The sequence below is a fragment of the Poecilia reticulata genome, linkage group LG3, assembly GCF_000633615.1.
Source record: "Poecilia reticulata strain Guanapo linkage group LG3, Guppy_female_1.0+MT, whole genome shotgun sequence".
Taxonomy (NCBI): Eukaryota; Metazoa; Chordata; class Actinopteri; order Cyprinodontiformes; family Poeciliidae; genus Poecilia; species Poecilia reticulata.
The window spans coordinates 32,298,422-32,308,727 of NC_024333.1; the positions used below are offsets into that span (position 1 = coordinate 32,298,422).

Below are 10,306 nucleotides of genomic sequence, written 5' to 3' on the forward strand. Positions count from 1 at the left end.
TAAGCTAAATTTTTAGTTGGCAAACTAACTATATCTCTGAAGTAAATATTTAGTTCAAGTCAAACTGTGACATTTAGAAATTATTGAATAAAATTGAGAAAATATAACTTTGAAAAACTAACCCAGTTTTCTCTCGTGGCTAAATATTGCTGTTAGTTTTTGAGTCGAGGAACTGAATCTCAAAGCCGAACATGAAGCCAGGTTCAGTTTTATAAGTTATCCGTCAGGTAAATAAATGAGCTTAACGTCGTTTCTGGGATTTATTTTTGCCTGGATTTGCATCAAAAGTGATTTGAAACTCAAAAAAAAAAGAGAAATGAAGCTCCTCCAGCTGAACTTCGATATGGAGTGAGAAAGAAACTAAAACCGCTCAACAATCTGTACAAGAAACTGGTTTTTCAGTATAAAAGCCTCAAGTTTCAGGATTGAATCAGTAGCTCGGACGTGTATTGCTGAGTCAGCAGTCCTGCAGTAGTCCACATGTTTCCAGCACCAGAACCTCCAGGGTGTGCTGCTGCTCCCGGATCAGTGCAGTAGTGCAACCATAAAATCGGACTCCACGGCGCGCGGATTAGTCCTGCTGGGACCGGACCGGTTCTGGCGCCCGGTGCAGAGTCCCGTCCAGGTCGGCAGCAAACAGCTCCTTGTAGAGCGGAGGGAAGAGCGTCCGGACCGCGTCCGGGTAGACGGTTCTGAACGCCGCCAGCTTCTCCGAGTGGAGGCCGCAGAGCGCGCGCAGCGCCGACGTCTTGCACCGCAGCTGAGCAGGAAACGCAGAAAGAGTCCACTGATCAAGTTATCAATCGATTCATGTTTAAATATTGCATCATCAGAAGGACCAAAACATAAAGTCAAGTGGAAATGTTGGCATTTAAAGGACCAAAATGATAATAATTCAAATAAGTAAAAAAAGACAAAATCAGGAAAAAGAAATGTTTCCAAATCAGTTTCTATCAATAACAAACTGATGAAACTTCAATAAAACCCAGTTTGTCTGAGTCTGGTGGATTTCTGGTTGAAACATGTTTGTTTTTCAGTCAGGGGGCAGAAAATCCACAGATTTTACTCAAGTAAGTAAAAAGTAAAGTGCAATAAAATACTCCTACAATAAAATACAATAAAATAAAGTTACTCAGGGAAACGTAACCAGTTCCTCCCCAACGCTGCATCAGACTGAAGTGATAATATTATGGGAATAAAGTCCCAATATTTAGATTTTAATCCCATTTTATTCTCATAGTTTGCAGCTCCAGGCCCTGGAATACATATTTATAAATAAAATACAGTGAGAATAAACAGATATTCCTGCCTACACATTGATATGATCAACCTTGCAACCTCCATATTCATATAATAAAAATTATACATTAAAATCCAAAGAATATTGCCTAATTTGCGTATTTGATCATGTGTGATCTTAAATCAATAATTCCTTAATATTGATGGGAAACGTGGAAAAATGTCATAATAAATGGAATAATCTGAGAGGAACTTGTATTTTTATCAATATTATGGAATTATTGACTTAAAACAGATGAAAAGTTTCCTTAGTGAGCTAAAATATTGGAAATAAAAACTGGAGAAAAATACTTGGTTGGGTTTTGTGTTTTTGCAGTGCAGTGAAACCTGATGAACTGAAGCAAACTTTATAAATTGGATTATTTTTTACAGTGTTTTCATGCAAAAGGATAAAAATAAAAACTTAATCTTTTAGAAAGTTAAAGTGCAGAGAATGTTGCACTGATTGTGTCATGTTTTAGTTTAACTGGATTTTCATTTTATGTTTATTCTAATAAAACTAATACATGAATCATAATAATGACTAATAATAAAACTTAAACTGGTTATACTTCCGATATTTTCCACTAGGAGGCAGCATAACCTCAGTTTCAGTTAGTATGCTGGATTTTTCTCTGAAATATGTTAATTTTTTATTTCATTCACTCAACAATAAATATGAACAGTTAAACTGGCAGAAATTATGAATGAAAAGCAGCAGGAAGAAGAATAAACCTAAAATATCTTCCTCAACTCAAAACCGTTAAGACAAATCTAAAAAAAACACAGAAGATATCAGCTTATTTAACGACACATCGCTTCATAATAATGATTTTCAAATTTATTTTAAATGCAGAAAGAGATTTCTTTAAATGCAGTGATTGTTGGCACGTTTAGCTCTCCGTCATACCTTCTCCAGAACTCCGTCGTCTCTGCGGTTCTTCTGCAGGACGTGCTGCAGGGCCGACTCGGTTTTCCGCTGCAGCTTCTCCACCTGCAGCTTCTCCCGCAGCCACGACCGGTCTGCAACGAGCGCACACACACACACACACACACACACACACACAGATAAGCACTAAAAAAACAGAACGGTTGGAGTGAGCGGAGGGAGGACGTACCTGCAGAGAGCAGAACGAACGCGGAGAAGAGGGCGATCTCTTCCTCGGTCAGCTGCAGCGAACACATGCTCTGAGCGAAGTCAAACACCGACGAGATCAAATCGTCGCAGCCTGACGGGAAAAACGCAAAAGATTCACTCTAAAAACTGACTTGGATTTAAAATTTAACTCGTAAAGTTTCATCACGATATTTTGTGGTATTGTGATAACGATGAAAGTCATGATAAGAATTATTTATTGAGAAACATTCACTGCAAAAACACAAAATCTTACCAAGTATTCCTGTCTAGTGTCCAGAGCAAATATCTTAGTTCATTTGAACGAAACTACATAAAAAGTAACTTTTCAGCAAGAAAAACGTTAAAACTCGACCAAAAATGTTTGGTAAGATTTAGCATTTTTGCAGTGTACCCATTACGCTTCTTTAATCACAAAAATAAGTGTGATTTGTATCATTAAACTGCACATCCATTTAATCATATTTTCAAATTAATTAATATTTACTGGTACTTTCATTGAGCAAACTGTAAAAACAGTAAAAACTAACAATCCCAACAATACAGAGAGTTTATGGAGGTTTTAAACAGCGTGACAATAATAAATCTGATAAGAAATTTATCACCATAAATGATAAACAATACAATAAACGCACAACCAAATGTGTAAATCTGCCATTTTCAACCCAGAGCTACAACTGAGGGAACATATGGAGCAAAATCCCGCAGAGATAATAGAAAAACTTTTAAAAGAAGGATTTTTTTTACATTTTTAGAAATAAATATGAGCTACCCACCTAATGATTTGAAAACGTCAGGACTTGCAAATTTCCCATCGAAGAAGACGGCGTTGTTCTGAGAGTCAAAAACCCGACACATTCGTACGAAGATGACCTCTAAAGATCCTGCCAGGAAAAAGTAAAGAGTCGGGCCCAACAAGAGGGAACAGATTTAGAAAACCTCAGTCCAACTGATTCACATGTTTTCACAAATTTTCCTCTTTCAAAATTTGCTTTTAGCAGAAAGTGAGGCAGATTTTTTTAAGTTTTCCAAACTCAACTTAGGCTGAAACGATTAACTGGATAAATTGTAATCGATTATTGAAATAATCCGGAGCTAATTTAGTAATCGATTAAAGGTTTGCTCACCGGCTTTCAGCAGCACGATCTGGTCGTTCTGGCAGAGATCCATGAAGCCGTCGATGCGCTTGGCGAACTCCACCACGTACTGGACGGCGTCTGTGATCTTCACCGCACAAAGCTGCCACATCGCCTCCTGTGGCTGAACGGGGAACAACAGGGAGACGCTTCAGAAGCAAAACGGGTTTTATGTGTTCGCAATAACCAACACAAATCCAATTCTGATTAAAGTCAAAAATCTGAGACAAAAGAAAGAATTTTATTTTTTTTTTGCTCCAGTGACCCCAATCCTATTCCATACCATTTCAATAATTTTGGTATCAAAACAGTTGGGAGACTCCATCAGAAGTGGATTATCACAGCATCTGCTTTCGTTTCAGAGAAAATGAGGAGAGAACATGAAGTAATTTGAATTTTGTCCTTCAATTTAGGTTGAAAGTTGAAGTGGAAACAATGCAAGACCTTGAGAATTGCAGTATTTAAACCTTTCAGGAACACCGTAAATAAGGATGAAAGCTTTTGGAAACCATAGATCCACATTACCTGCGCAAAGATTGATGCAGCTGCAGGAAACATGAGCAAATTTATAGAAGTACAAAGAAAAACTTCTACATCATCTACAAAAACCAGAGGCGTCCAGTGTTTTTACTTACTAACCCTTAATAAATTTATTTCTGCATGTCTAAAATTGCTTGTTTTTGATCCAATTATAATAAAACACAAAGAAAATATTACACTTTACTCCAATTAAGTGTAAAAAGAAAATTTTTACTATAAAAAATTAAAACCATCAAAAGATATTTTTGGCACTAGCAGAGCTCCATACAGTGGAAGTCAGACCATTATCAAGAAGCTACATTTCGTCGGGTCAGATGGAGCGAACGGACCTTGTTCTGATACTTCTCCACCTCTTCCTGCAGGAAACTCTGCCAGCTCATTTCCTGCAGCTCCTCCCTCAGGTACTGACACGTCTCCAGGTGAGACTTGCAGATGATTTGGGCCAAGTGATCTGAAGCAAAACAAAAACACAGTTCAGAATTATTCAGAGTTTCTCTGAGCTCGTTTTCAGTCAGGACCGTTTTCAGAAGAAACCAAAGGCTCCGCACATCAAAAACAACTTGGCAAAGACATTTTAGGAAATCACACTGCAAAAGGACAAAATCTTTAAAAAAGTATTTTTGTCTAGTTTCTGGTGCAAAATATCTTAGTACCCTTCAAATAAGATGAAATTAACTTATAAGTAACTGAGATTATTTCACTTAAGACAATTTTCCCATTTTACAAGTGAAATAATTTGCTAGTGAAACTCGTATTTTTCATCAATGTGGAGGAATTATTGACTTAAAACAATCTTCTATAATTTGCTGAAAATTATGTGTAAGTTAGTTTTGTTAGTGTACTAAGATATCTGCACTCGAAAGCAGACAAAATACTTGGTGAGATTTTGTTTTTTTACAGTGCAGATCTTCAGTATGTTTTAATACGAAGAGATTTTCAGACATACAATTTGTTTTCAAAATATGCTTTTGTTCCAAAACGTTTTTTGTGTATTATAACCAATTGCCTAGAGTCCATCCATCATGCAACCAATAATTTCTTTTTATTTTTAGGTGTTACAACATGAGCGGCAGAAGTCGGGTCATTCAGTCAGATCAGTCCGGATGAACTCGGTTTGCTCCATCTCCAGCTGCTGCGGTTCTTTCTCTCTGCTCTGAGTCGAACCAACCTGTTCCCCTCCTGGCCTGTGGGGGCGCTGCACCAAGAACCACTGAAGGAAACGACACAAAAACCTCTGAAGACACTGAGAGCAACTTCCTTCTTCACCAGATGGAAACAAAATGGAGGCATCAGATTTTAACGGCTGCAGGATTTCTCTTCTGCTATTTTTCCCACTAGCACTAAGCTAGCACATTTGTTTTGGTTGTATTTACCCAGAATTCCCTGCTGTGTAGTCCACTTCCTGCTTTTGGAACGGTTTCCAGTCTGCTTGGTGTTCACATTTGCATTCAAACCGCACCAGAGTTCACTTTTATTGGCATGTTTTAGAGTGTATATTCCAGTTAATGACTAATCAATTACTAAATTAGTTGATGTTTATTTCAAATATTGATTAAACATTAATCTGATTAATCGTTTCAGGTCTAAACAACACATTTATCATCTTCCGGTTGTTTTTGTTGGTGCAGTGGAAAAAATCCTAAATTTCTAAAATCATTTATCTCGATCTGATGAGCTGAAATTCAGAAATAAATTAGAAACGGAGTAAAAATGCAACAAAAGTCCAAAGAAAAATATTGAAAATCTGCCTGAAAAATAGAAATGACATCATTTATAATAAACCTCCGTTTTTCCTGCCAGCATTATTTTAGCCTTTTTTACCAAATAAATATTCATAAATGGAAATTAGAGGAAAAACTTATGTTTATGCAGTTAATCAGATGAGAAAAAAGCTGAACCAGCAGTCATTTGTTGTTTTTAGTTCATAGAATAAAACACAGAAAGAGTCCAAGCTTCAGTCAGATGATGATGCATTTCCTGTTTGGTGAGTTTTGGAGTTTATCGTTCAGAAAATCTCCAGGGAAAATAAAACCAAGCTGATTTCCCCAAACGAGTCGATAACTAATTACCACACTGAGGTTTTAATGAGCCTCCGACCTGCAGCCATTTTGAGCCGAACGGCCCGCAGTGAGCATCTCCAACTGCTTTCTTCCTCTGGTTTCTCAATCCTTCCTCATTCTTCTTCTTCACCTGCTGCTGTTTAGGTGCTGAAGCAGATTCACTCCATGTTTGATTCCCTACAGCTGCAGAAAAACGTTTTACATCCATCTTCTTTTGTTTTATCCAAACTTGTGGATAAACAACTGGTTTATCCCTAACGGTTCGTTAGGGAGACGGTTCGTCTCCCAGAATGGACTCATGTTCTGAATGTTCTGGTTCTGCTGCAGTTTGGATCCGTGGCTCCAACCTGAAACTCCTGCAGAACCCGGCCAACCTAAACAGGAAGCTCATGTCTGCTGCTTCTGTCCAGAGTCTCATTTTATCCTGATCCTCTTTGGTTCTGGTCAAAGATTCTCAGGACGTAACAACCGTTGAGTTTCTCTGAGGCGATGCAGGGTGGGCTCACCATGTTCGGTGGGCTCACCGTGTTCGGTGGACTCACCGTGTTCGGTGGACTCACCGTGTTCGGTGGACTCACCGTGTTCGGTGGACTCACCGTGTTCGGTGGACTCTCCGTGTTCGGCCAAGGTCAGGGTTGGAGAAGCATCTCCGTTGCTGAAGGAGCAGTAAGGGAAGAAGTCGTCGCCGTGTCCGTAGTCGTACAGCGGCTCCGGTTTGATTCCGTTGATGTCGAGTCCGGACTGGTCCGGAGACGGCTGGATGTCCAGGTAGAAACCTCCACATCCTGCGTCTCCTGCTCCCGACTCCGCCTGTTTACAGCAAGATAACTGATGCAGAAATGGTTGCTAATCAGATCAGATGTAGGAGTTACGGCTGCAGACCTTGGAAGTCAGAGATCCTCCGTCTGGTGAGGTCCGGTCCGCGTAGCAGGCCGGGTCGTCTGCTGGGTCCGTGAGGCCCGCGGAGCACAGCGTGTACGGGGGAGACGGCGACTCAGCCTCGTCCGGGCTGGGGCTGCCGACGCTGGGGGAGGACCGGCTGGGCGCCTGCTGCTGCTGCTGGAGCCGGTGCTTCTGGACCTCGGCGTACAAACTGTCCCGCTGCTTCTTCGACATGCGGCCGAACTTCACGGCTGCCAGAGAGTGGGACGAGAAAACATCTGTTTAACTGATGTTTGGAACTGGGAAATATCTGGATTTATAGTCCAAAATGAAGTGGCGGAACTGAAAGCTTTAAGGTCCACCAGGCGCCTGCTGGTGTGTGTTTAGGCAGGTGAGGGTGAGTTTGGTGGGTCGGTTGGGTGTTTGGTGGGTCTATTGGTGTTTGGTGGGTCTGTTGGTGTTTAGGTGGGTCGGTTGGGTGTTTGGTGGGTCTGTTGGTGTTTAGGTGGGTCTGTTGGTGTTTGGTGGGTCTATTGGTGTTTGGTGGGTCTGTTGGTGTTTAGGCAGGTGAGGGTGAGTTTGGTGGGTCGGTTGGGTGTTTGGTGGATCTGTTGGTGTTTGGTGGGTCTATTGGTGTTTGGTGGGTCAGTTGGTGTTTAGGTGGGTCAGTTGGTGTTTAGGTGGGTCAGTTGGTGTTTAGGTGGGTCGGTTGGGTGTTTGGTGGGTCAGTTGGGTGTTTGGTGGGTCTGTTGGTGTTTGGATAGTTGGTTGGTGTTTAGGTGGGCTGGTTGGTGTTTTCAGTGTGTGTGTGTCTCACCGTCTCTGGACATGCCGGCAGCCAGGCATTTCTGCAGGCGGCAGTGCTGGCACCGGTTCCGGCTCGTTCGGTCGATCTGACAGTTTTTCTGCCGTGGACACGAGTACGAGGCGTTGCTCTGCTGACTCCGCCTGAAGAAACCCTGAGACCAGATGCAAAACACTCAAGTTATCCTTCAGAGACAATGCTTACCGGATCCTTCTTTAGAACCAGAACCAAAGTTTCAAAGGGGACCAATTATTTAAAATTCACTTTTTGGATGTTTGTATTCTTCCATTTGGGACTCTACTGTTTCCAACAACAATCCAAGCACTTAAAAAAAAATCCTCCCATTTTTTTTGACAATAAGTTAATAATTTTTGGTGTCTGGAAATCGTACTATATCAAAAACCTCCCGATTGTTAAGCCTCATTCCCCGTTACCTAGCAACACCAGTGAAGCTCAGCCCCGTTACCTAGCAACCCAGGTGGTGCTCCAGCATGTTTGATCAGCTGGTTTTAGAGTTTTGTTGTTGGTAACCATCCAGAAACTACTTGCTGCTTTATTGTTGGTTGTGCAGGAGGCTCCACTTCTGCTTTTCAAACATGTATGTGTGAGTGTTGATGTTGAGTTGTAGGGGGCGTGGCCAACAGCAGTTTATTTGACAGATGCCCTGAAACAGCTCAATCTGAAAGGAGCTCAAAATAAATTAAAATCTCATATCTAAGGATGATTTTGTGCTAAAAATGTGAACCTGTTCTATTTAGACCATAGATCTATAATATACCACCTTTAAGATAAGAAAAGATCTGCAGAATTAAACAGTTTCCATCAAATGAGAGGATTGTATCATCCATTATCAAATTACAACCTAAAAGTTACAAACAAATACCAGTAAAAAGTCTCCAAATATACCCAACTGACTAATTAATCAGGACATCGATCTTAGTAGCTCACTATCCCAGCTGGATAATGTGTCTTGTGTTTGGGTTTGCGTGTTTCGCAGCCTTCATGGCTGCTCAGTGAAACCTCCATGAAGTGGCTGATTGTTAGACGAGCCTCCAGCTGTCAGAGCGACTGAAGCCTTGTGACTGATGAGCCACATGGAAACAAACGCCTGCAGCTGCTAACAATCCTGACCCAATCCTCACAGAAAACTGTAAACAAAGCAGGAGCAGCTAGCTGGACTCAAGGGCGGTTTCCCAGGGCGGCAGGGGAAGGAGGGCGCACACGAGAAGCAATATTTTACGTCTAAGTTGCATCCTGATTGATTCTTTTGTTACATTTTTTGCATGTGTAGTCGGTGAGGAGAAGGTGCAACCAGCTGCTAGATCAATGAAGGCACATTCACACCAAAAGCCTCAACACGATTTGCATTTCCATTACAAGCGCAAAATTTGTTGGTATTCCAGTAACGTTGAAAAAACAGTAACTTATTCCCACGTAAATAAGTTTGTTTACGTGATAAGTCATTAAAAATCATCATCCTCCTACCACTTCCTGTCTTCTTCCTCTTATTTGTCGTTTCTGTCAGTAGTAACATCCGGTTGTTGATCATGTGACTCATGTGATGTGGAAAAAAGTTTCTGTTGCAGTTTAGTGAAACACCAAACAGTCGGAAAAAAACACCTCATTAAAAACGTTTTATCGAAAAACATATTTTCAAAATTAGCCTGTTTCCATTAAGCAAATTCATTTTTGTAATTCCAATTTGTGAAATTATCTGGCCAATAGAAATGCAGACAATGAGCGCCACTCCTACACGAAATAAAAAGGAAGTAGCATCAGATTTTAGCGGCTGGAGGATTTCTCTTTTGTCTTTGGTAAAATGCAGGAGCCATTTAGCGCTAGGCTAACATGTTTGTTTTGGTTGTATTTACCCAGAATGCCCTGCACTGTAGTCCACTTCCAGCTTTTGGAGCGGTCTTTAGTCTGGTTGGCGTTCACATATTCATTCAAACTGAATCAGAGTTCACTTCAGCCGAACCCACACCGAGGTTTGATTTTTTTGATCCGAACCGGACTTTCTATGGAAACGGACTGGAGTTGGATTAAAGTGAACTGGTGGGAAAAACTCTCTTCAGAGCTTTCATGATAATTAGAGCATCTTTTATTTTGTTGGAAGGAGGAAGACCTGTAACTCGCTAAAGGAATTATATGTCTATGTCTTTATGTCTGGAAATCAAGGAAGAGTTGGAGCAAAAAGGTTCAGGATGAAACGGATCTTACCTTGCAGCCCTCGCAGGTGATGACGCCGTAGTGGATCCCTGAGGATTTATCTCCACAGATCTTACAGGGGATGATCTCAATCTGAGCTGCGGAAAAGAAACAGGAACAAAAAACCTAAAGAAGCTTCCAACAGTTGATCCAACACAGTCCACATTAAAACCACTTCCTGTTTGAAACATTGAGTACTGTGGAGCTTATTGGTTATTTCTCTTTTTCATCCATCCATCCATTTTCTTCCGCTTATCCGGGG

At 40.9% G+C, this 10,306-nt stretch overlaps 1 protein-coding gene across 4 annotated transcripts in view; it reads right to left on the minus strand.

The window, feature by feature from the left end:
- Positions 1-247: 247 nt before the first annotated feature.
- LOC103462988 (nuclear receptor ROR-alpha-like) overlaps positions 248-10,306 on the minus strand; it is a 49,885-nt gene continuing 39,826 nt past the window's right edge. For 3 of the 4 annotated variants that reach the window (XM_017304193.1, XM_017304195.1, XM_017304194.1), the window contains 10 exons: positions 10,057-10,142; positions 7,849-7,990; positions 7,032-7,282; positions 6,746-6,959; positions 4,419-4,540; positions 3,541-3,673; positions 3,190-3,297; positions 2,397-2,507; positions 2,189-2,301; positions 248-760 (listed from right to left, as the gene is read on the minus strand). In XM_017304193.1, coding sequence (XP_017159682.1) covers positions 572-760; positions 2,189-2,301; positions 2,397-2,507; positions 3,190-3,297; positions 3,541-3,673; positions 4,419-4,540; positions 6,746-6,959; positions 7,032-7,282; positions 7,849-7,990; positions 10,057-10,142 — 1,469 coding nt within the window. In that variant the 3' untranslated portion in view covers positions 248-571. The remainder of the gene's footprint in view (positions 761-2,188; positions 2,302-2,396; positions 2,508-3,189; positions 3,298-3,540; positions 3,674-4,418; positions 4,541-6,745; positions 6,960-7,031; positions 7,283-7,848; positions 7,991-10,056; positions 10,143-10,306) is intronic. The other variant, XM_008406074.1, reaches the window with a different exon arrangement.